We start from the raw sequence: 27,322 nt of genomic DNA on the forward strand, positions 1-27,322 counted from the left end.
GGCAATATATACGTGTCAAAGTTGAGCTACTGTGGGAGGAACTGGACCGTGATGTCGTAAGAAGTGTCCAAACAGTGTGAATCATCTTTGGGCAGCGCTTCAGGAGGCTTGGAATAATATATCAAGTCGATGTTTGAATAAACCGACAGCTCGGATGTCCAGATTATGCAGAGCTGTAATAGCTGCTAATGGTGGATATTTTGATGAACCGCAAATTTTAGTTTTTTTAAAAAAGGTATTTTCTATGTACTGTTTATGTAATAAAATGTGTTTTCATAGTCTGTGCCGTCCCTTATCAGTGCGAAATTATCACAAATTCATGCCTGTATAGTTAAAAGCGCTACTTTTTAGGCCGTTTCCAAACTTTTACTAAAGCTCAGGATAGACCTCTCCTGCAAACCGTGCACTTTAGGGTAAAAACAGTATTAATATGTGCAAATATCAAGTAATAATGCCTAAAGTGTGCACCCATTTTTGTTAAACATGCACTTCGGCAGTAAATTCATATGCAAATAAAATGTTACTGTTGAGTTTGATATGCCATTAATGCCTGAAGTTGAGTTAATCGCTGTGAACTCTGTTATGCACTGGTTATGTTTACTTACATGTAATGATTATTTCTCTCTTAATATTGCACAGACGTAGTGTAAAAATTCAAAAGACAAAAAAACAAAAACAAAAAAACTATATATATAGTTTATATTTGATATTTCATATTAAATGACAGTTTTTTTTAACTCCTGTTTTATTTTACATTGAACTTGGTACTAGTGTACAAAACCAGAAAGGCTTTGCAGTGTGCTCATAAAGAAGAGCAAGGAGATTACAGCTACATTTTGTGGCTTTGGTGAGTCTAGATGGATTGTGGCGCTGTTATAGATAAAGGAAATTGCAGTGGTAGCAGAGACGCTGTTAACTTCATGAGAACCCACGCGATAAAATTCATGCAGAACGTCAGAAACTGCTGACCTGTGAACCCAAGAGAACCCCTATCACCACTGTGATCTTGAGCGGACCAATTAACCTTGGGTTAAGAAAGGCTGTTCTTACCATTGCTATGATAAATTGGTTTTGATAAAACGGCTAGTGAGTGAAAACGGCGAAAACTGTCAGAGCCATGGCCTTGTGGGTAGAGCTCTGATATACCGTGCAGTTCTTTAAGTGCGCTTCACACGTTCCCTCCTCTTCACGCATGTCCTGTCTCTATTTACCCGTGCTATCCAAAACCTGCATTTGCATTGGATTAGTGTTCAGTTATTACATCAACCTTGTCTAAAACTCAGCACAGAGCTTCAGTCTGTTTTCACTCAGGTTACTTGATCTTTTCTAGCAGATCAGACACGCAGTTTTCCCATAGTGTACGATCAAAACATCATATAGACTCCTGCTGATGATTTCTGACGGCAATTCCTCAAGCTACATCCATCCGCCTCATCCAGGTTTCGATGTTTTATTGATCTTAAAATATTCAAAGTGAGACTCCTGCACCTTCAAGGCTTTAAAAACTATTTTAAAGAAAAAAACAAGACTTTGTGGGGCAACATCAAACTTGCCTATCTGTTATTTTCTGTGTTGGGCGCTTTAGCATGCAACCGATTGGATAGGTCGTTCAGTTTATACGCTTCTTTACCAGAAACATTTCATTTCCCCTTTATTAGATATTACAAGTGTATTTTCCCCAATAAGTGTAATATCACTTGGTTTGGTGCAAAGCAAATCTCAAATACAGACACTATAAAGCGAATATTTTGAGAATTACAGCGTAATATTTAAAAGGGAATATCAAAATAGAATCTTGTTCATACACAATCATCATTTAACTCAAATGTACAGCCGATCTAGTAGGATTGGACCAGAAATGCAGTTCCTCAAAACATGCAATGATGCATTTAGCCATGAGGCACTGTACGATGTTAACAGAGTGCTAGTCCGTGCAGCTGTGTCTGTCCTACACCATGCTGTCTCGCTGCCCTTTACACCGTGTTTAATGAGTCCAGCGGACCGACTGAATGAGCATTAGTTTTTTCCATCTCTCTTCTCTCGCAGACTCGTGCGCTCTTGCTACTGTCTGAGCAACATTACCAATTAAACTTTTTCTCTGGGCAGCCTCAGCGCCTCAGGAGCTGTGAGCACAATTCTCACGGCGATCCTCATGGTAACAAGTTGAAATCATCATTTCTAAAAATATCCCCTGATTATATTGCTAATCTTGTGGATGCTTCCATTTAAAAAAAAAAAAAGGGATTTAAAGGGACACGTCACACAAAATTTAAAACTCTGGTATTTAAAGAAACAGTTTACCCAAACTATACTCACCCCCAAGCCATCCTGGGTGTATATGACTTTCTTGTTTCAGACGAACACAAGTTTTTAAACAATTATCCTGGCTCTTCCAAGCTTGGTAATGCTGGTGGATAGCGGGCATTATTTCGAAGCTCTGTAAATCGGATATATACGAAATTATTAAAAATGTAAATTAGAGCTTAAATAACCGACTTCCGACGCATGAGGTAAGAAGCCAGAACTCAAGGTTCTCATGGAAAATAACCCCAAGTTAGTCCAGCAAATAATATATTAAAAAGTAGGCCATATTAAAAACACACTAGCAAATGAGCTCAATATGCACTTTCATTCAAAATCTTAAGGTCGTGAGATTTTGCATGATCTTTTAAAGAAGTCTTTTAAGCTCGAAAAGGCTGAGTTCACAATTTAAAATGTCTTAAAGTGTTTGCTTTTAAATGTAATTTACATGCATTTTTTTCCTGCGAAGCAAAGCTGTATTTTAAGCTTCTGTCACAGTGTATCAGGCAGGAACGCAGTGGAGAACATTTAACAACCAAAACCAGTAACTGTGGAGCTTACACACATCAAAGATAACGGTAGACCAAGAGCTGAACCGACAGGCTTTTAAACTAAAGATAAGGAGGAGCTGAAGGGGCACACCTGGAATCAAATTAAACACAGCTGGAAGTAATGATTAAACTGAAACAGGAAAACCAAATATGGGCATGGAAACATGCGGGAGGAAAAATTCCTCTAGTCTTAACTCTTACTTGATCCAGAAATCATTGTGATATGATGAGTTTCATCAACTGAGCTCAAGTCACTTACAGGTTTTTGGACTTTTTATTGAATAGAAAAGCACAGAATTGATAGAAAATAGAAATAGGAATGTTTTATAACATTATAAAAGTGTAATAACTAACTTTTGACCAATTTAATACAACCTTCATTCTCTAAAAATCTAAATATAATCTTTGCAGTTTTGCTTATCAATGAGACTGGTCTTCATCTGACACATTAAGAGGCACAAAATGATATTATTTGTTTGAATTTGTAAAAAAAAAAAAAAAAAGGTGTCATACCATCTCCCTGTATTAGAAGATAATAAAACAGTAATGAAGGGGTGCGGGTCATTTTATATTCGTTTTCTTTATTTGCTAATTGCTTTCCATTAATCAATAGATTCAGGACAATGAGTACATTGCAGTGGCCTTTATTTCTGGCAGATGCCTCTCTCTTTCTCATTTTGAAAAGAGCTTGTCCAGATGGAGACAACATTCATGACGGTGACAGATCGGCCTGTGTTACATCAGGTGTTGAGACTGTTACATCCATGAGTATTCAGTGCAACATTGTTTTGTCAAGAAAAATTAAATGACCAATCAGAAGAACAGCTCTCTAATCGCTTAAATATGATAAATCCAATCACGTGCGTCATTATTATGATGAAGTAACTAATGTAATCCGACCAAACTACCATTATAACATATAAAACCCAATGACGCGCAGGTGCGCAATGATGCCGTTTGTTTTTACGGAGGGCTGCAGGTCTAATTTTAGACGCATTTAAAAATAGCTGACTTTTCACTGCCATAATTTGCATTCCTCACACTTGATGGCTGATTTGCTTTCTCTCCATAGACGTAATGCAAAGAAAACAGACCTCATACATTGCAGGTTACTTTATCAGTTCGAGGCAATACTGCAAACTTTTTACTTCACGACACAGTTAGAAGGTTGGGGTTGATGAACCATTTATAGCTGTAATAATGAAGAAAAAGAGAGAACAAGATGAGGAGGAGAGGGCTGAATTTGTTGTCTTGGAGACTGTTGCTAAGTAGCAATATCACAGAAGCTTAGTAACAGAGTGAGCTAAAGGGAGAGTCACTTTTTGAGAATGTGACTTAAAAAAACGGACAATAATAGATAAGACTCATAGGGATGGTAACAGAGGTTTCGAAAAACGTGTAGCTCGTGTGCGCTCATGAGGGATGGAGTTAAGTCTAGACTTGAATGACCAGGATTATTTTTAGCCCACCTCAAGCAGCGAGGGACCCCTGGAGAATGGGAGCATTCAGAGATTTAATTATGGCAGAGGAGGGAAGTGTGTGTGTGCGCGTGTGTGTGAAGGAGCTCGAGCAACGGCTGATTTAATCAACAATACATACAATTAGCTCAGAGGACATTTAAAACTGTGAATTAATTTGAAATCAGAGAAGCTACATTTGCTTTTCTCTAAACCCTTGAGATAGAAATCCCAGTAGATCAGCAGCGTCTGAGGTACACCTGGCACCAACAAACCATGCCACGTTCAAAGTCACTTTTTCTTCCCAGATCACCTTGACCATAGTTTTGTATGAAAAGCATGCCACTTGAGTCCTTTTGTGTGTCCACAAACATAGAAACATTCATCTGTCCGCAAATCCCCCATTAACAAATAAACTTTGATATTCAACATAATACGGTTTCACTCATCATTATTTTCCAGAGACTCAAAATTAGATCAATAAACCTCAAAAATAGTTTTAACTGACTAAATCTCACACATTTTTAGATGAAATGACAGAATAACAGAAGCAAACCATTCATCAAATGTTTTTGCCGTCTGTATTCAAAATGATAAAAATGTAATACCCTATATAACAATACTGTCTTTTCTATTGCTTTAGAATTTGATAAACTGCAATGCTACATTTTGTATACAATGTAAGTACAATGTACCACTTAATATAAAGTGGGACTAAAAACAATCTGTATTTTAAATAAAATGTGCATTTTATTTGGATTATTGTAACGCCATAGTTGCCTTTTTTGTGCCTGTGTGCCTGGCCTCATGCATACACTGCTAAAAATTAAACGGCTGTACATAAAATAAATCTAATTTACTTATTTGCCATTTGTAGTTATTAGCTTAATTTACTAGCAGGTAAAGTAAACCTCGCACAACATGTTTTCCAGTGTAGCTAAAATGGATGTTTAAATCTTGACTTCAAGTGAAACAGCCCTCTCTGCTGGCCACTGCAAATACTTCATGTTTGATTCATAACACAAACGATCAACTTCATCTTCTCTGGCTCACTGAAATTGAATACCCATACAATCAATGGAAACTACAAGCTGTTATGATTTGCTGTGACATCGGTCTCTTTGTGTAACCCTTATTATCCGTGATGCATAATTAGATGCCAATAATATTGAGACGGTCTTTAAAAAGACATTGAAGTTTATTAATATCTTATATATGAAAGTGGATTTTGTATTTGTTGAAAGTACTGCATCTTATTAGTACTGCATACACTCTCACACACACACACACACACACATATATATATATATATATATATATATATATATATATATATATATATATATATATATATATACATATATTTAATAGGGTATTTGATATGCAGCATGATCTGGATTAAAGAAATTATAAAAGGGCTGATTAATCAACAAGATGTTTTTGTTGTTTGTTTTTGGTTTACTGGATTAAATTGTTTGACCGTTGGACTAGAAATGTTCCTGGTTTTTCAGAAATCTATTGCTGTACACGAAAGCTGTTCTGCTGATCCTGTGTGAGAGTCATGAATCATGAACCATTCGGTTCAGATACTTGGAGCGTCACCTGGAGCGGTCCGTTAAATTTTAGGGTGGCTTGAGTCCATGCTGCTGGCCGCGTTTAAAGCTGAAACATCATTTTCATTGAAAACCGAACAGCCTGAGTCATATGAATGGACAGAGCTGACAGAGTTCTTCCTTCCAAGCGCTGTGAAGGAAAGCCTTTCCATTGAACTTTTTCACCCCTTTTCGTTTACAGTTTCAAATAACAAACCAAAAAGCAATATTTAATCATTCATGCTTAAAGTTATTAATCATGAATTATACTCTTTAAGGGATGTTCTCTCATTCCCTCCTGCACTGCTTTTCACCTGTTTTTGGTTTTCATTCATATTGTCTTTATACAATTAATTATTACTTAATTCATTATTAATTAATTATTAGTCATTGTGTCATAATTTTCAAATTTTCCACTTAAAGCCAGCACTGAGCTTACAATTACTAATTGCTTATATAATGTTATTTAATTCTCCAGTGTCATACCAGAGTCCTCTGACAAGCTGGCATCTTTAAGTGACACTGATTTGTTGTCATCATCATTGACTAGAAAGAGAAGAGACACAAGAACAATGAAATAGATTTTGTATATTATTGGTGTAAATATGGACAGGTTTACTTGTATGTATAGATTGACTCACAGTCTATAAGAGAGTCTTTGCTCTGTCTGGTCTTTTTTTCCATAACAGGACTCCTGTGAACCAGCTCTTTCTGTTGAAATTGAAAATTTGAATTTCTTGAAAATTGAAATTCTTGTTCTTAGAAAAGACCTTCTTGATCTTTTGCAAATGATATATTTCATACATAGTATTTAATTCGATATTTCACTTTATCCAGCTTTTTGGTACTTTGTGTTCATAATGCATATTTATATGAACTGTTCCATATAATTCATGAAATGTTTAAAGGGGAATATATTGTATTTAAAACAAGACCATTGTGATGTCCTGTTTTATTTCGCACAATTCAAATGTTTCAGACTGCCAAAGTGCAAAAACCGCAACAAATTTAGCATTGCGGTAGTTTAAGTAGGTAGTTTTATGTTTAAGTAATACTGTAAGAAACGGCTGCATTTCTGGCAGATAACTATACTGAACTCTGAACAACTGCTCACAAGCAACACTGTGCACTTTATGCACAACCAACATGCATCCAAGTCAGTTTTTAATGGTGTCAGAAGCTTCCTTTATGGAAGTGTATTGCTCATCCAACATTTTAGAGTTAAACAGGAATTCATTAATGGAATAATATAATGCTAATAATATTACATATGGAAGATTTTTGTATTTAAATAGGTAACATAAAATATCTTACCTGGCTTTTAACGCACAATTCTGCTCGCTCTAATAAAACAAGTGCTTTGACTCACTTTGAGTCAGGCAACAAGCTAAAAGGAAATGAAAAATAATGCAACAACAAACTTATTTCTCTTATGACAGTGCATCCCCTCATTGGACCAAAACTAGACCGACAGAAAACAGGCAGTGCCAAACAAAAAGCTCAGTAGAATATATCTACTTATACTGTATGAGCACTGCAGTGAATGTGCCCATGTAGAGCCAATGCTAATCTACTCAATATTCTGCGAGGGACTTTTTTTTTTCCTCATGACTGATGAAAAGCAAACAAATTTGTTTGTCTTGCATTATTCATGAAAAGAGGAGTCTCTTGCAGAATGTAAAAAGATGACAAACAGTACACTATATCAATATCGAATGATATCAATACAAAATATAGGTTTTTGATTTCAGGCTCATGTGACATTTTTGATTTTCCTTTAAGTGGAATTATTATTAGTTTTTCTTTTTCTAAAAAATAAACGTTATTTTGAAATATCACATACCCATTACCCATATCACATATTTAAAAGTTTGATTTCACCCATTCCAAGTTTGTTGACTGAAACTTCACTGCACTGCAAAAAATAAAAAAAAAAATCTGTAAAATCAGTAAAGAATGAATAAAAATACAATTAGCTGCATGTTACTATACTATAAAAATAATGAATTTAGTTTTATTTCTTGGTTGTATGGTCCATTGCAATGGACTATTTGTGGATTTTTACATTATAATTTAACCATTTCAAACTAAATCAGTCTTTTCGGTGCAAGTACTTCATGTATTTGATGATAATGACTGACTGTACAATGTCACTTATAAAGAGATATTATAAAGAGTTATGAAGAGATTGTTCAAAACAAGTAATACATTTCTATTGTCACCCCTTTACATGAATACGATGACATCTAAGTGATGAAGAAAACATATTTTTTCTGTGACAAAGACGATTTGAAGATCGTGTAAAATCTTCTCAAATCTATAAGAACAGCTGCTGTCGTAACCTTGATGATAAACACGATTTGTTTTTGTGTCACGTATTTCCCCGCTGACTTCACTTTTGACTCACTTCCCTGCAAATCACGTAAAACTTTTCGTTCTGAATAATGGAGTACGTGGATTTGACCTTTATCTACCCGAAGCCGTTCAAACCAGTCCCACAAGCAAGTTAATTTATAGTGTTTATTATTTTACACTATAGTCAATGACTTTCACACCGAAAATAATTTAGTCAAACTTAGGCATGCATTAAATATGCATTTCATTTTATACAGTAAAATACACAAGCTGTTCAAAAACACATGATTGGACGCTTAGACAAAACATACATTAAAGAAAAACAATCAATAAGTTACATCAGATACTTTACTAGCACATCAGTTCTTTTACAACGAAAGGGTACTATATTGTTTCACTTTAGATGCCTGTATGCACTTTTTTAGATATTTGTCATAGCAATATATTCCTTTTCAGTCTGCTGCATGAACATCACACGGCAAAATGTTCAAGAGCTATAATAATAAATGACAACATGTCCCCAGTGCTTAGCTGACCATTAGTACAGAAAAACATCAGGATATTTATTCATAAATGGATATCATTTCTAATCTGTTTAGAGTAATGCACTTTGCTGCTGTTTATTGATTAAGAAACTGTTGAATATTTCAGTAACTGTGTAACTGACCGAATCACAAACCAATTCATGGCGGTCACTGCGTTCATAAATGATTATGTTTGTTTATTCATCAAATTCAGAGATGGATAAAAAGCGTGTGCACCTCTTTGAATCGTACCTGAGTCAAATGATTGGATGGAGCTCACAGAGTTTCTTCCAGATGCTGTGAAGGAAAGCATTCAGATCACTGTTTCCGTCTTTATTTAAAAGCGATTAATCGCATACAAAGTGATTAATACTAAACGTTTAAGTTTAGTTTCAAGGATCACTGGCAGCTTTTTGTTGCTGATGATAATAAGCTTACGATATACTCAGTTTAAAGCTGCCATCTCTGTTCAGAAACCCACAGATATGAAGCTGGATATGCGTGATGCTAACATTCAAAAGCATTAGTTTTAACATCGCTTTAAAATTAGTCTTGGAATATATGGCCCAAATTAAAAGGTTAACGCTGTCACCTGAACAAATAAGTTACAAGTGTGGAAAAAAGCCTTACATTAAATACAATGGAAATACTAATCTTGTAGAATCCCAGGCTATCTGTAATTTAAAGATGTAATATAATTTAATTTCATTCACATGTGTTTTACGCACACATGATCCTTTCTGGATTGCAATCCGCCATCAAAAATAAACATTTAATTATTCTGTCTGCTGCTAATGAAAGGCTAACGATCCAGCACTTTTAACGAAATAAATAAAAATAAATAGATAAATAATGGACTGCAGCTTTAAGTGAAGTATACGCCCATTTGAATACTCACACTTATCAGGTGGCGTCTCATCCAATCCTGAACTGCATCTCTCTGCTCTCTGGTTTGGTAAAACCTCTGTGTGAAAATTGTTTATTAAAAATATATTACTGAAGGCGAATTGTAACAATGTTTCATCTGCAATTTTTTTAACACGCCTTTTCAACAAATCAGTTTTATAAATAAAGAATGAAGGACTTAAGTTATTGTCTATTTCTATTTTAACTCCTAGTTTTTTGGTTTTCGTTCTTATTGTAGAGATTACTTAAAAAATATTACCGAATGCAAATCAAACTAGTCATTTGGTTTTTAATATGAGTTTTGTAACCCGTCGTATTCATTCTGTGACACAGAGGACATGAGATATTCAGAGGCATTCACCATGACACCAGCATTTGAATCTTATGTCATCTAACGTACTGTCTTCTGTTTTTGGCGACGGCGTGTGTTTGGCATTGACTAGAAAAGAAAAAGAGACAGAGAAAATATTAGTTAATAGACGTACAGTGTCCTGTTTAGATGAAATATTCACTTATCGCAGAGAAAAGCTCAAAGTCTACAATTAAAGTTACTCAACATTTTGCTGTGCATAAAATATATCAGCGTCATCTAAAACACCGGCTTCTCTTATTGGCAGGGATACGTCCTCAGCGCTGAAGAAAGACAGGCCACAGGACTGCTACAAGAGAATATTTGACTAAGCCTCTCTGTTATACACACACAGGCCTATACTTTCAGTTATTGCGTGACTTACAGTTAGTAGCATAGTCTTTGCTTTGTCTCTTAATTACTTTCACTTTAACGTCAGCGCTCTCCATCATTCTTCAGCTCCGTGAGGTTTGTGATTGAGCTCCTTCGACAATTTCTGTTTTGAAACAATGCGCACTGTATAAGGTACAACAAACGTGAAGCGAATTTAAATGGAATCACTTCCCTATGTTCTCATTGCCTTCTCATCTGCTGGGTAGCAAAAGTTAGTCAAAACATAAAAACTGTTACCTTTACTAATAAGTCTTCACATTTGGCACAACATTTTACATACGAGGTTGTTGTAAAATTAATATTAAATGTCTTACCTGACTTTTATGGCACAGTTCTCATCGTAGTTGTGAGTACAGAGGTGTTACTTTGACTAAAGTAAACAACAAGAAGAAAAACCCTGAACTTCCTTCTCACATATGACATGACTGTACTCGTGTTTAGCAGGAAGTTAATAGTGCAAAACACAAAAAAATCTATTCAAGCACATAAATGTTTGAATGTAAAATCAGGTAACCTAAAATACGATCCATTTAAATTAGAAGTCATTGTAAAATAACCAACTAGAATATTTCAGAATATTGTAATATGACCAAATTAACGTATTTTTACCAATTTAATCTTTTGACTTAATATGTATTTCTCCACCCTGCGTAAATGTACCCGGTGCACTTTTAGTGAAAACACGAAATATGTACGGCCAAGTACATATCACTGCAGTTTCCAAAAGAAATGAACACCAGAGGCAGTAAAACTCAGACACTTTTTATTCCATTTTACACAAATTGACAGAGTTTTGATTAATAAAGATTAATTGTCACACAATCACTTATTAGAATATCATGTCATGACTTCAAAACAATATTAACATTAACATATTTGAAAACTGATGCTTTTAAACGTTTGAAGCTTCATATCTTTGCTTTTTCTTGATGGTAGGTTTGTTCTGTTGCTCATGGAGCTCGGTTCCGACAGAACAGTTCTGTGTTAAAGAAAGTTGAAACACGGTTGTAGCTGCCATGGCCTCTTTCTCACCGATTACTGGAAAGGAACGACAGACACATAATTATTAAACAGCATTCACTGTGCTTTGAGTTTACTTTTTATGAATATTTGCAGCTGTTGCTGCTGAATTCTCTCCATATGATCCACCTCTGTGGCTTGACTACTTTCTTCGTTGTCTTTTTTGTTCGTCTTTCATATTATTGTAAAAAGATATTTAGAAAAATCTTCCAAAGAAAAAAATGCTTTTTCAACATTTTATACAGCTTTGTTAAAAAAGGCATGATTTTTGTGAACACACAATAATTCAAATCATTTAATTATTAAAAGGCTTCTATTGGGCTTATTTCCATCTGATTGCAAAACATAATTTAAAGTGCAACCGCCCCTCTGCTGGCTACAGTAAGTAACACAACACCACAAAATTTGAACCTGAAAAGAGAGAAAAATGAATTGCCTGTGCATTTCTTTGAACAAATAGAATTCCTTCCAGGTGGTGTGAAAGAAAGGTGTTTAGATTTATTCTTCATTCCAAACCGTTAGTAATAAATGACAAGGTAAGAAACTCTGCGCTAGTTTCAGGATCATGCAGGATCTTATACTGTGTGTTGTTAAGCCAACACTTAAGTGGTTTGAATACTCACACACACTATCAGATGTTTCTCTCATCCCATCCGCCGAATTTCTTCTGTCTTTGTTTTTATTAATATTCTCTGTGTGGAAAATGTTGCTTACTACAGTCAGTACATTTATTATTATTATTATTATTATTTTATTTTAACTTATTTTTAAATTGTTGGAAGTACGATCTATAAAAAAAATACATTCTTGTCTATTGGTTTTATTAAAGTGTTGAAATGAACACTTGCGGTGTTTAATACTAACACTTATAGTAGTCAACATACAAAACAGCTAACTAACAAAAACTTTTTAGCGGTCTTGTCGTCGGTTTTCATATTATCTCGATTGTGTATTGTGGTTGTTAAAAATACCACTGAATGCAAATGATGAAAATTGGTAGCATCAGTGATGTTTAAAAAGAACATATTCATTCCGTTATTCAGATGGACTTTCACTCACCACGTGGAACACCGAACACCCTACTGCTGTTTATTTGATGCCATTATATTTTACAGTGTCATGCGCACCGCACTCGTGTCTTGGAGAACAAAATACATCTTCATCTGAAGTACTGGTTGCTGGCACTGATGTGTTTCCAAGACTGAAAAGAAGCAGATCCTCAGTAGTGAAGGCAGAGGTGTACAAGTCATCAATGCCAAAACAACTTAAAAGTATCTGATTTTAACAGTACTTAAGTATTTTACTTGTACTAAATATATGCTCAAAGACGCACCAGTCAGATGCATGCCAAATGCAATATAAAACATCACTGCTCTAAGTAGGAAGTACTTGATTTGGACCGAGTTAATAAAGAAGTAAAAGAAGTAAAAAATCCTCCACATGACTGAGCAAAACTGGTTCAACAGGAAGTAAAATATCTAAGCAGATAAGCCCACAATAAAAAGTTTCTTAAAGTGCCCCTATTATGGAAAATGACCTTTCATTTTCATTTACATCTCGACTCTCGAAAGAAAGAGTGCACTTTAAATCATCGAAAGAGCAGTTTTTAACGAAATCCGAGCCGTTTCACGTTGACATGCGCTCACAAATACAGATTTATCAGGTATTACAGACACGATGAAAGCGAGACGGGCCCGATCCAAGATATCGCTGCAGATTAGCATCATGCAAAGGAGAGATGTGGCAGAATTAACCGTTTGGGAGTCGTTTAGCAAATAGGTTAAAAAGAGAAATGCATATTATAAGGCAATTAAAGTGTTTTTGACCTTGCATGCATGTCAACCATGTTGTTGGAGACTCCCAAAACCAAAAAATGTACCTTTCATTACCTGTAATAAGGGCACTTTAAGATGACAAATTCACTTTTAGGTGCGCTTCCAAGCCAAGCACGGTAGTCATGATGCCTTAGAATAAAGATTTAGATGAAATCACAGACATTTAATTAGAAAAAAGTACAATGTTTTGACATTGTTTAAAGTAGAAAGCAAAGGTCAATCTCTTTGATTTGTGGTCTCACACTTTGCACATAAATGATTCGCTTGCTCTCAATCCACGACGCTAAGCATCCCTAATGCGATGAAATTTATAAGGCTGGAAAAATCATTGCCAAGTCATGTGGAAACGTCGTGGAAACTCATTGGTCAAAGGTGAGGGAACATCCGCGGCCTCAAGCTCCTAAAGGACGTCCGCCATCACGCCAGACAATAGAGGAACATTATAAACAAGGCAATGTTTCACCACTAAAAGATGAGAAATTAAATCTTTATTTACAAAACTGTTTCCTCAATTCAGACTATTGTCTGTGTATTAATGGTCATGATCACGGTTTCCTCAGTTCTCATCGCCGGTCTTCTTCAAAGCTGAAGCTTGGTTCTCATCCTCGAGGTGCTGCTCACTAACCGACTTGTCCTTGCAGTAGGCCTATCTTGATTTAAACTACAATCGCATCCTTACAGATGAAGAGTTACAGGTTTCTGAGGTTTTCTCGTACATATTTAATAATAACATACTCGTAACAATAGATGAGCGTGAAGGCGTTTTGACCCTTTGATTTGTTCCATGGTCACTTGAATCCTCACAGTATGTTCTCTCATCCCATCCTACTTTGTATCTGTGTTTTCTGTCAGAAAGGAGACACTACTAGTGTGATACCAGTGATGCTGTCACTGCCACATAGTCTACTGTAAGACACACCGAGACTTTATTAAATTGTTAATATAATATTTAACCCACTGCACTACTTTCAACAACGACTAATACAGTTTAGGCACAAAAAAAATTAAAATGCAAATAATCAGATTTTTATTAATTAGCCTATATTCCTTATAGCCTACTTTTTTGGTATCTCGTTAAAATATTACCGCAATAAACAATTAAATAATGGATTTGAACTACGAAACACATCACACTCATCACAAGCAGTTGATATAATTACTTAAACAACTTACAACACGCCTGCATATGAACGCTTTCGTCTTTCGTTTGCCTCCAAGGAAATGAAAAACTCTCACGGTCTCACGTGACCAGCATATCCTCTATCTAATCCAGTTTGTCCCGGCCTGTTTCAGCATCCTCCACAAGGGGGCGCAGGGACTCCCTCTCCCCCTCTAACACCGTCCCAGTCCGGCGTACCAAAACAAATCCTCCATCCTTCCGTGCAACGCGATCCCGCACCGCCTTCCGGCTCTCTCAGCAAGTTTGTGTGAGCCAGCCCGCGGTAGCGTGCATAGAAACACCGAAGTTTCCCCGGGGGTTACAAGCGCGAGGAACGGTGTCCCGGCGCGATTCACGCAGGACAGAGCGCCTGAATACCGAGCGACCCGCGATCAACAGGACGCCCGCTCCGGTCTGCCCCGAGAGACGGCGGCGAGCTTCGGTTGAGCTCGGATCCCGAACAGCTCGCACGCAGGTGGGACAGGCGGACGGACGGCCGCTCGAAGTTGACGGAAAGGTGGGTGAAGTGAAATGTCGCGCTTCTGTTTGTGGTCGTGCTTCACCTGCTTTATGTCACGCCGCTTTTTTGTTGACCTCCAGACTAATGGGAATAATGAAGCGGGCTAGTCAAAGCAGCTAACAAAGAAACTCACACGCGAGCTGTTTACCTTTCTTGCCGCCACGAAGTATACAACAGTGGGCATAATTTACGACAAAACATCATAGTTACTGTATGTGTTGCTATTGCAGCAGTTTCCTCAGGAAAAGAAAAGTATTTGTGATATTAGTTTTACGTTAATAGCTTGTCCACAAAACATCGACAAACATCGTAATAGCTTGTTACACAGTTAGAAAGGGACTATGAATGTATATTAATTTATTTATAAGTAGTACTAGTCCCGCTGAACCGTGTATTGTTTTTATAAAGCTGAAAATAAGGTTTATTTTATATTTCTGCACCTATTTGTGTGCTCTTTATTTTACTGTGTACAGTGTGGTGGACCGATGCTTCATTTTTAAAATTAGAAATAATATTTTTATATATAAGTATCATTGTTATTGTTTTCTACATTAAGCATTGCTTTACCGTAGCTGCCTGATTTTTTTTTGTAGCTGTTAATCAAGTTTTTCTACAGCCAGTCAAGCTGTAGATCTTTTGTTATGGTCTGTGATTCAGCTCTAGGTAACATAATGTGACACTGTACATCTTACATGTCTCACAAGTTTCTGAGTCAGCTTCCTTCTGTCTTGAAACATTTGCATGCAGTACAAGAGAGATGGTACCATCTAAAAACATTCAAATGTCTGCCGTCAGTTATAGGTGTATTTTGGTTGTTGTTGTTGTTGTTTTTTTTTTTTTTATCAGCAAGTACGCTGTGTATTAATCTAACTACAGAGTTTTGTACTATATTTGTGATGAAACAAGCACAGCCTTGGTGAGCGGTTGAGCAAAGTAATGAATCTTAATTAATTCTCCCAAACACGGCGTATTTATTTATTCTTTTTCTTGGTGAATTACGCTTTCCCAGTAGTTTTTTTTTTCCCAGCAGGTGCGCTTTAAATGTTTTTCTGCTGGTTATTTACACTCTGTAAAGTACGCTGAATGATGTCAGCAGTGTGTTCAGGAGATGATGTGTGTGTGTGTGTGTGTGTGTGTGCGCGCTGAAGCCCTGCCAGTCCTGCTCATTCATTGGTGCTGTTGCTCAGGTCAAGCATGAAAAGTATTTTCCTTCTGCAAAACTGGCTGAACCAGAGTGTCAGTTGTGTTCAAACACACTGAAAAAGACAGGAAACACAGTGGCGTAAAAAGCCTTCAGGGCAGTCAGTTGGTTCTTGCTGACTTGGGTTCTTGCCAGTTTAGTTGAAAGATGGCAAAACTATACATAAAACTGGTGCATTCTTTCTTGCTTAGTTTATTAGTTATTTGACTTCTAAATAAAATGGCTTGTTTTATTTATTTATTTATTTTATAATTATCTATTGCTCTTTCTTTGCAAAGTTGGAAAGGGTGAGGTTAAGAGAGTTGTTGTCTTAGAACCACTTGAATGTAAAGTATAGATATTAATACTATAGAATAATATAGAAGTATAGATAAAAGATACCGAAGTGTAGATTCTGCTCTTGAGTAAGTATCTTAAACACAGCAGAGTGAAAGTACAAGAAGTTTCTGCTCTTCAAAGTATTATTATGTTTATGTTTTTAATGGACTATGTATGCGTTTTGTTAAACACAAAGCACGAATTTGCTAAAATGTACTCACTTTTAGGCCGTCTAAAATGTAGATGTGTAGTTTGTTTTTTAATCTGAACAGATTTGCAGAAATATAGCATTTTTTGTTTATTTGCTCACGATGGATCCTCTGCAGTAAATGGGTGCCGTCAAGTATGAAAGCCCTAAAAGCTAATTAAAAAATATTGTGATATTTGTAAGAAACATTCATCATTAAGGCATTTTAACTTTAAACCATTGCTTCTGGACTAAATAGCAGTTTTGTAATAATGCTTCATGAAGTGAATTGATGGACCGGAGTGGTGTGGATTACTTGTACATTTTGTTGTAATGTTTTTAGACTCTCATTCTGGCAGCACTCATTCACTGCAAGTAATGTAATGTTAAATTTCTCCAAATTTCTCCAGGATGAGTCATCTTAGATGGCCTGAGCACTGGTAAATCATCAGCAAATTTTCATTTTTGGGTGAACTATTCTTTTAAAGTACTTTTATAATTATAAAATTGCGTGCAATTATATAGTATCCAGAATGTCAGGGTGTACAACACAGAGTATTAAACTGAAACCGATATCCTGAAATTGTTTTGTCTTTACGCTCAAGTCGAGTTTGTCTTTAACAGTGGTCATTTAACACAGTTGCGATGTATTGCCTTGACAAAGACTGATGAGATGCCTCTTCACAAGCATGGATGACCATAGTTTTGGACAACTTTTTGACAAGCTCAGTAAGAAAGTATGTCATTTTTATGATGATAGATTTACGTCATGGTGTTCAGTGATCTAAATGAAACCGAAAGGATTAAAAAGGGACCTGGGTGGGATACAGATAATACGCTATACCTTTCTCTTTTGTCTGCTTTCCAGCACTTTTGCCTTTTTGTAAATAAAAATGCAATGAAACAAATGAAATAATGTAATTGAGTAGCCTTTTAGAGAGGATGCCTGTAAATAATCTGCAAGCATATTTCCTATAAATGTTTCTTCTTTATCTCTGTGTATAAGCAGACTAAAGCCATTAAATCTTTATGGCATTGAAGAACAGTAAATGCCATTTGATAACTTCACAATGAGTGTAATTATCTGTGTGAACCCAGGTACTCTTTTATTTTGCCACTCCTAGTTGAATAGCATATTTAATATCCAGTCACATATGTTATGATCTGATTTTCACAGGATCTCTGACAGCTTCCTCTCAAACACTTAAAAGACTCCTAAAAGACAGCTTCTTTGTTAATTTGTGCTCTTTGATGGACAGCTAATGCTGTGCCTGAAGGATGGTTTTCTTGTTTATCTTTCCACTGGAATCTGATTTGATTGACTGATTTTTACAGCCTTTGCTTTACGTTTCTAGAGCTTGACTGTGTGGAGCTTGATGTGTTTTTAGTATTGATCGGTGAAGGTCAGACCACGATTTTGAGATCACAACATGGTGGAAAAAGTTTTGCGCTCAGGTTGCAAGTCGAGTGCTGTGTGAAAACACTTTACACTGAGCGCTTTAGCAGGTCTTTTAATGCTGGTAAAATATCTAGTGCTTGACCATCAACATACACATATTTGGTTCATAATATAGTGGGCTAGTTAATATATTTCAGTAGATAAAAATGTAATGACGGTGATTTCTTCTGGGAAAATAGTATGAAGAATATTGGCCATATTTTACACTAACCAATGAACAAACAAATTACTAAATAAATATAAATGCTATTTTATCTAAAGAATATTAAGCCTATGTTTAGAACTATTATACAGTTTTTTGTACTATCACTGTAGTAGCGTATTTGTGTAATGTGGAGAAAAAACTTTTATAAATATAAACACAGTACTGGTCAAAGCTTTTATTATTATTTTTAATGAAGTGATTATGCTCATCAAGGCTGCATTTATTTGTTTAAAAACTGTAATATTGTGAAATATTATTCAAATTATAAAATAACAGGCTTTCATTTAAATATACTTTAAAATATTATTCATTTATGTGATGCAAAGCTGAATTTCCATCAGTCATTACTCCAGTCTAAAATGTCCCATGTTTCTCCAGAAATCATTCTAATCTATGCTGATTTATCATTAGAATTAGCTGTGTTGGCAGCAGTTGTGCTGCTAAATCAAATTTCTTTTGAATAAAAAGTAAAAGGGAATAGCATTTATTCAAAGTATACATTTTTCTAGCAAAATAAGTCTTTGTATAAGATAACTAAAAATATAAATGCTATCACTTTTTATCAATTTAATACATGTAGTTGCTGAATAAAAAAAATGTATATGTAATATGTGAATATATATATATATATATATATATATGTATATATATATATATATATATATATATATATATATATATATATATATATATATATATGTGTGTGTTTCCAAACTTTTGTATGGTACTTTATAATTGTAAGAAATTATTTTTATTTTAAATGAATGCTCTTCTTTTGAAGTTTGTATTTAAATAATAAAAAAGCTGCAGAGAAGTGTCCAGCACTGATAATAAATCAGCATATTAGAAAAATTTCTGAAGGGTCTTGAGACTGGAGTAATATTGCTGAAAATTCAGCTTTGCATCACAAGAATACATTAGATTGTAATTTATATTAAAATAGTTATAAAAAAGTTTCACTATATAATTTCTTTCTGTGTTTTTGATCAAATAAATGCAGCCTTGATACGCATAAGAATCTCCTCTAAAACACCGTGAAAATAATTCTGTTCCCTTGTATATACCGTGTGTATACACAGTAACTGTATGTAAATGAAAAGTATAATTCCATTTTATATACATTATATAAACATTATAAAACTTTTAGTACATTAGCATTTGAGGCGTATTGCTGTTACCAAGGAGCCTTTCCATTTTTAACATTTGCAGTGTGCATGAAGTGCTGCAAACTTTAATACGGAGTGTAAAGATCTGTTTCAAAGTTTCTAGGTTAATGGCTAGATCATGTTTGTGTGTGAATGCATCTCCACGGGATGCCAGAAACGACTTCCTAAACACTGCGGTTTTGAAGCTGTAGATATTAAACATTCCATCTGCACAGACGTTTTCTGTCAACAAGCGACTTGTCAGTCCATGCACTCAGACCAGGATCCTCCTTCTTTCCTTCCTTCGCCGTCGTTCTCCCTCTTTCTGTTCCTCCGTTGGCCGTCCTCCTTCCATGTCACTCCTCCTGTCCCCTTGCGCAACCACACAGCTAAGATTTCACTACGGGAGACATATCAGATGTTTTGGTTTGCTTGGTAATCTGTAAATGTAGGTCAATTGTGCTGGTAAATATCTGGCTTCGATCTGTGCGCCTGCTTTCTGTGTATTCATTTGTTTGTGAAAGCGACTGATTGAGTCTAGTTTGCATGTTGCAAAAATTTTGTAGATTTCGGATACGTGCTGTGTCTCAAACTCTTTTCTCATTTGACATTTCAGTCAAGATATTAAAACGGTTTCAACAAGCTGTACTATTGACAGTGTGTGCGCATGTGTGAAGACTTCAAAATTACAAAGGACACTGATACCTTAATTGTGCACAAGTAACGGTGTCTGACCATGCTGTGTTCCCTGCAACAGAGTCTGGCTCCGCCTCCTCTCCATATGATATGACATCACTCTGCGGTTACCACAGAAACCAGGGCTCCACTGCAGACGGTTGACAGCCAAGCAGGTGAGTTATTATTGTGGTGTTGGGAAAACTGCAAACAAAGCACAGTTTGATAACAGCACAGGAAGCATGGCAAACGCATGTGCAGTTACACAGGCATGTGAATGTGTTACGAAACACACTCGCTTTCTGTATAAAATGCGAGAGCGTGTGTGTTGTAAAAGTCTGCATGCCCATCTAAGTGTGAACACGTGCTTGTATTAGCGCGCTGCTTCCAAGAGCGACATGTGTATTGCATTAGCAAATATGGCTCTCTGGATCCTCCCGTGAATTCCTTTTGTTTGATGTGTGTTTGCCTGTAGTAGCAGGATTTTTACGCACAGACCCGGTCTCAGTCTGGACTCTTAATTCAGCAAATTGATCCCTCCCTTCTGGGCAATGTCCAATCATGCTGATTTAATACACCCGTACACACACGCACTCTCACGGCGTGATTAATGATGTGTCAGTAAAGCGTTCGATGTGCTCTTGTGAGCTCTGTATCTGCCAAGGCAAAGTCCACAGCAGAGGAGAGGAAGAGGGTTAGAGAGCATTTTTCTTCAGCTTCATAGACACACCCCACCACAACAACATTTCTGAGAACACTGTATTTGTTTGCGGTGTAAAATGATAGTGCAGAGATTCTGCTCAGCATGTTAGATTTTAGACTGGTCAGTGGTTTCAACTGACTACAGACTTTTCCCGCCAACTTATAGGAGGGTTTGCACCAACAGCGTTGAGCTGAAATAAAGCTACTCCATATAATTTCTAATGAGATCCTGTGATTTTGGCGACATGAGTGACAGTTGGCAGTAAAATAGTGTTGAACCGAGCTTAAAGCTATGCAAATGAGCAGTGAAGAGATTTGGCGATGACTAAACAGAATGGAGAAAGTGCCATGTACAGTTGAATACCTGAGATAGCGCTGGGCAATATATCTAGTCAGTAAAGCCGGTTCTTTGATTAGCGATAAATCTCCTCAGCTGTTTTCAAACAGAGTGGCAGTTAATACACAGAGCCATAGATCGCTGACAAGCCACGCAACATCGTGTTCAGTATCACAAATTAATCATCCAGCAAACTGAATGTCCTAACCTGACAGTGTCCGACAGCCTTCTACAAACTGCAATTTATTCGCAATCAAGAAAAAAAAAATACATTTGATAGCTAAAGGCCTGTTCACACCAAGCATTATAACAATACAGATAACTGTAACGATAACCATGCATCCTTACCAGTGAGTGCATATGCGCCTGCCGCTTTAAATTCTTGAGCCTGTGATAGCAGGATGGATTCTGATTGGCTGTCAAAGTTTGTATTGTTTATCAGCTGGAAAAAAATTGTTCCAACGATTTTATTTTTCTGTGCCTTTTTCGTTATAGTTGTGGTGTGGACTCTACTATTCTTAAATACTGAGAACAATGATTAGAACTATGTCTTTATCGTTTTCTTGTGGGAACACGCCTTAACTGGATTGTTTTGTTTTTTGTTTCAGGTGGTGCGATGGCTGCCCAGGTTGAGGTTGATGCTGGGCGACCATGTGTGGTCGGGAGTCGTTTGCACCTTAGCCCTCTCATAGACTCTAGCAACAAGAGCTTGATGGAGAGTTCAGGTGGAACCCAGGGGCCACTTATTATTCCCTCTGAGCCTAACAAACCTGCTCCGGCCCCCAAGCCTAGGCTCACCCCAAAACCTTTCACTGTGGAGAAAAATCCTACTATACGGCCAATTCTTGCTCCTAAACCACAGCCAAAACCGAAACATGAACCCAGTCGAGGGGTTTCCTCCAAACCAGACCTTCCCAGCACACCTAAACCACAGACAACCAGTAAACCCAGTGTACCACCTGCCTTTAAAACGACCCCGAAGCCCAGCGGGCAAACAAACAAACCTGTGGCACAACCCTTTAAACCAGCACCCACAATCGCCTCTTCTGATACCAGCAAATTTAGATCAACCCAAACCGGGGATATGCTGAGAAGAACAAGCTTTGGAGCCACACCATCTCGTCCCAAAACTGATTTTCAGTCATCCACTCCTGGTGCTGAATGGCCTTTCGCTTCTCGGAAGAAACAGGCTGGCCCTTCAATCACTCGTGCTAAATCATTGGGCTTTCTCTCAGAGGTTGGATTGAATAATGAGGACAGTAAAGAGGATTCTGGTGCCAAGGATGAGTGTTCTCCTACTGTTCTTCGCCTCCAATCTAAAGGTTCAAGACCCAGACCCGTTTCAGCTGTGTTCCTCCAAAGCCCCACTATGTCTGAGTTTCAGACTGTGTCCCCTACACCTGCACCTCGTTGGACAAAAGGACGACCCCTTTCATCTGACCTTACCTCAAAGTTTGAGTCAATCGGGCTGTCCTTAAACCGGCGAGCTACCAAGGAGGATGGCAAAGAAAACACTCCTCAAATGCTAGAGGGTGTTGGAGCTAAGTCTCAAGAGAAAGAACAGGGTGCTGAAAAGGCAGAAGGGTCAAATAAGTCCCCCGTGCTTGAGAAAAAGACTCAAAAAATTGAATTGAAAGATGAGGACTCCAAGAAAGAATCTAAACCTGAGGATACAGGAGGTAGCAGTATAAAGAGACGCATCAGTCTGCTCTTAGACTCTTCTTCCTCCTCCTTCTCAGTGGCACGTGTGGATACTCCAGGGACTGAGCCTCGCTCACCGGGGCTGTCTGTCTCTGATACTGATGGAGCGGTGGGGGTGAAACAGCGAATCAAAGAACTGACTGAAGAAGTGCCTACTACGCTGTCACCACCCCAGAAGCCACAATATAAGCCACGCACCCTAGTATCTGACCGTACTAAAAGGTAAGGTCCAGTGGTTTTCAACATTCATTATCTAGGTCTGCTAATTGTTGTATAATTGCATAATTGTTGTATAATCAGTTATCAACCTAGTGTTGTATGTAAATATTATTTAGGTACTGAAATGCTTCAATATGCACAATTCCCTTTGGGTTCTTACAAATGAGTTTCGGGAAGTTGTAATTATGACATTTGACAGTTTTTGTGGGAATAAAATAGATGTGGTGTGGAACATCTCTGTTTTTACTTTTTTATCTATATTGTGCAGAGACATGTGTAATTACTTCTCGTATATATTTTTTTCTCTCAAAAGAACACACAAATGTATACCTCATGTTTGCAGCTGGATGCTACAGAAGTTTTAAGCTATAGGTTTATATGTATCATTTGTTACTAACTTAACTGATTTGTTTACAGATTTGAAGCAGAGCTTGAAAGTCATAGTTCCTATGAGCTCAAAGGTCCCCAGCAGGTTGAAGAAGATCTCAGCAAAAAGGTATGGCAATATGAACCACTGCTAATAACCATACTGCCACAAATAAAGTAAGTTGTGGTAATGTAAGCATTTAGTTTTTCCATAAAATATAACATTTTATTTATTTATTTATTTTTTTTTTAAACAAATGACACCAGAGTATACTATAATTGTAATAATTTTTTTCACAGATTAAGTGAACTAACTGTAATTGGTTGCTTTTCATTCCTATAAACAGGCCCTATTGCAAAAAATTATATTTTTTTTTTATAGAAATATGTTATAATACTGTATACAGAAACATGTAGCTATTATCAAAAAGTATTTGCATTTCTGTGTTCTTACCCACAGTTTTTCTATAAAAGTCACATGTTTTATAAAGTAAAACAATGTTGTTAAATGAATATGACATTATAAAATGAATTTTGACAGTAACTGTCCTACTGTGGTCACAGCCTCAAAATAAATAGAAAGAAAGAGAGAGGAGAAAGAGCAATTGAGGAATAACAAATGAGGTTGAAAAGGCGCTTCTGATGTCACAGAAGGTGCGGCACTCTAAAGACATGTAACCTGAGTTGTAGCATTAGTCATATAGTGATTATGAAGCATGCACGCTTTGAAGGGAGGGGGAGTGGGAAAGGTCAGTTTGTGAGAGAAGAGGACGCTTTGATTATGGCCCCTCATGCCCCACCCTGCTTTATGAGCTTTAACAAAGAGCATACAGATCCCATTTCACTGTTCTCAGTCACACGCGTCAAGCTTCTCTCCCTTTTCATGTGCCCTTAATGTTTGCTTCAGTCTCCATACTCGTTTGTAGTAAAGGTATTCACATATCAGTTTTTTCATCTGTCACTATCTTGTGCTGCCTCTTTTTTATACCCTCCTCTGTAAAATAATAACTTAGATAAGGAATTTCAAGATTTGATAATCTTTTGTTTATTCAAATGAGTCTGTATTGCATTCTTCTGCCCTTTGGAGTAGAAATATTCTATTCCCTCTCAGAGTTTGCCTTTAAATATGTTTAGTAATACATAGTGTACACATACGCCCACTGTAATGATAGCTCATATCTGAGCAAAGAAAATGTTACCTCTAAATGCCATACCTGTCAGTGAAAGCTATAATTACACATGGGGGTTGTCAAAGACTACTTCTTTAAGGATCACGGTTGTAGACAGAGCTTACCTTGTCTGTTTGAAAGTCAGTTCAAGTTCTGTGTTCTTGCTAACTCATTAAAAAGGAACTAAGACAAAGAAATTAATTAATAGCAAAAAAATTATGTAATAATGTATTGTTTTTATATTATTTTGTAGTTTGATTACTCCACAATTGAAGGGCAGTCTAACAAACAGGAGGACAAGAAAGCATCATTACAGGGTGTTCAAGACTTGCCTACCAACTCCGGTTTTGATAGTGATGGAGTGCAAACAGTACGAGCATCCATGTTCGAGCATGTGGTGGAAAGGCATAATGTTCAAGTGATGGAGGAAAACATTTCACAAGACACAAGAGCACAGCGGGAAAGCACAATTAAACCCATGCCCAGGCGACACCACTCTTTGCGTATTCAAGATAACTCCTTCAAATCTTTTGTAGATGATGATCCTGGTAGTTTGGTCAAAGCTACCTATAGAGAACAACTTTCTCCTTCCAGTCCTGTCCGTGTGGAACACGTCTTTGATACTGTGGCTTTATTTGGAGAGAATCGTGCTGTTAGTGAGGATTTGCCGCCGCTTCCCTTGAGGACAGAGCTCACACGCGTTCTCGGCGATCAGCTTCTCACGGTAAAGGGGACAGACCTACCTATGAGATAAGTAACCTACTAAAGGATGAAGCAGCAACTCCACGTTACCTCAGAGTAGGGGCGTTACAGAAATGGACTGCCACAGAGGCAGACAGAGAGATTGAATCTCAGATGGAGCAACAGAAAGAGATGCTGAGAAAAATGGAAGAAGAGATAAAGAGGCAGAGAGAACTGCACATGGCTGCAGTAGCAGCATTAGATGAAGATGAGGAAGATATCGAAGCAGAAAGGAAGAGACAGTTAGAAGCACAAAGACTCAGAGAGAGGGAACGAGAGGAAGTTGCCGCACCCAAACGTCCTAAGATGTTAGATGCTGAAGAGCAAATGAATAAACCTAGAGCAACTTACTTTGCTCTGACTGGTCAGATTCAAGAGCCTGTGCATCAATGTGAGAGAGTGGATGAGGAAGCAATCTTTGGGAGTGTTAAACGAGGGATGAAGGATGTCCCATTTGATGACTTCACTGTTAGGTCAGGGCAGTGGGGTCCTCAGAATCCAGTTGCTCCATTTAGAAGAAATCCTTCATTGGAAGCTGCAATGCAGAGAGATTTGCAGGAGGAACTGCATAAAAATGATGCTGGACCAAGAACAGATCACAGATTACAAGAAAGGGAATGGCAAAAAGCAGCCAGAGAGGAGATGGAAATGGAGAGACAAAGACTAGTAGAGTTTGAAAAAGTGAAGGAATTGGAAAAACAACGAGAAATAAAGAAACAGAGAGATTTGGAGATTGAGAAACAAAAAATAGAAATGGAAAAAAGGAGAGAAATTGAAATAGAGAAAGAGAAAGCGAGACAAAAAGAATTGGAAAGACAGAGGGAGCAAGAGAGGGAAAAACAGAGAGAGTTGGAGAGACAACGGGAGCTGGAAAGACTGAGGGAGCAAGAGAGGGAGAAACAGAGAGAGTTGGAGAGACAAAGGGAGCTGGAAAGACAGAGAGAGCAAGAGAGGGAGAAACAGAGGGAGTTGGATAGACAAAGGGAAATTGAACGCCAGAAACGAGAAAAAGAGCGACAGAAACAAATTGAATATGAGCGAATGAAGGCTGCAGAAAGAGAACTAGAGCAGCAGAGAGAGTTTGAAAGGCAAAGACAGAAAGAGTTTGAAAGAGAGAAAGAAAGAATGCTTGACCAAGAGAGGCTTAGGCTTAGAGAATTTGAAAAACAGAAGGAAGTAGAGAGAGAAAGAAAGATACAGCTGGAGTTGGAGAGACAATGGGAAATTGAAAGAGTAAAGCAGAGAGAACTAGAAAAACAAAAAGAGATGGAGAGGCTGAAGGAGTTAGATAGACAGCGAGAATTGGAGAGGCAACGAGAATTGGAGAAACAGAAAGAGCAAGAGAGGGAAAGACAGAGACAGTTGGAAAGGCAGAGAGAACTGGACAGGCAAAGGGAACTTGAGAGGCAACAAGAGTTGGAGAGACAACAGGAAATTGAAAGACTGAGGGAGATTGAAAGGCAAAAAGAGCTTGAAAGACAGAATCAGAGAGAGCTGGAGATTGAGAAATGGAAGCGACAGAAAGCAGAGGAGAGAGAGACCAAGAAAGAGCTGGAAGAACTTGAGAGGATCAAGGAGCTTGAGAGACAACAGCTTTTAGATTTTGAGTTGCAGAGACAGCGGGAAAAGCAACTTCAGCAAGAGCAAGTGAAACAGAGATCAAAAAAAGAGCGAGAAGACAGACAGAAGCAGTCTGAACGGCAGAGAGCATCAGAAAGACATTGGATGGAGACAGAGCAAGAGAAGTCTATGCCTACATCTCCACTTCGGCCAAAAGTTCTAGATCTGGATGCGGTGTCTCTTGGTTTTAGGACTGGTCGAGACAGCCATGAGAATAGCCCCACCGCCCGATGGAAGCAGCCTCCTTCATCCTAATGAGCTTTACAAACCTGGCATTTTAGATATTGACTCATTCAGGAGTCAAACCCAACCTGA

General features: G+C 37.3%; 1 protein-coding gene and 1 long non-coding RNA gene across 3 annotated transcripts; one reads left to right on the plus strand and one right to left on the minus strand.

The window, feature by feature from the left end:
- Positions 1 to 7,684: 7,684 nt before the first annotated feature.
- On the minus strand, positions 7,685 to 10,854 carry LOC122350842. Of its 2 annotated transcripts, none has more exons than XR_006251626.1 (5): positions 10,743 to 10,854; positions 10,421 to 10,531; positions 10,048 to 10,125; positions 9,679 to 9,744; positions 7,685 to 7,816 (listed from the first exon to the last, which is right to left on the minus strand). It is a non-coding gene; the product is annotated as an uncharacterized LOC122350842 (long non-coding RNA). The 2 variants fall into 2 exon arrangements; XR_006251627.1 differs by lacking the exon at positions 7,685 to 7,816 and adding an exon at positions 9,032 to 9,077.
- A 2,732-nt stretch (positions 10,855 to 13,586) lies between these two features.
- Positions 13,587 to 27,262, plus strand: LOC122350729 (trichohyalin-like). The gene is made up of 6 exons (XM_043247415.1): positions 13,587 to 14,959; positions 20,235 to 20,328; positions 21,800 to 23,114; positions 23,529 to 23,607; positions 24,900 to 25,312; positions 25,348 to 27,262. The coding sequence occupies exons 3-6, from the start codon at positions 21,808 to 21,810 to the stop codon at positions 27,260 to 27,262; spliced, it is 3,714 nt and encodes a 1,237-aa protein (XP_043103350.1). The 5' UTR covers positions 13,587 to 14,959; positions 20,235 to 20,328; positions 21,800 to 21,807.
- The last annotated feature ends 60 nt before the right edge of the window (positions 27,263 to 27,322 follow it).

This window comes from Puntigrus tetrazona, chromosome 8, assembly GCF_018831695.1.
Source record: "Puntigrus tetrazona isolate hp1 chromosome 8, ASM1883169v1, whole genome shotgun sequence".
Lineage (NCBI taxonomy): Eukaryota > Metazoa > Chordata > Actinopteri > Cypriniformes > Cyprinidae > Puntigrus > Puntigrus tetrazona.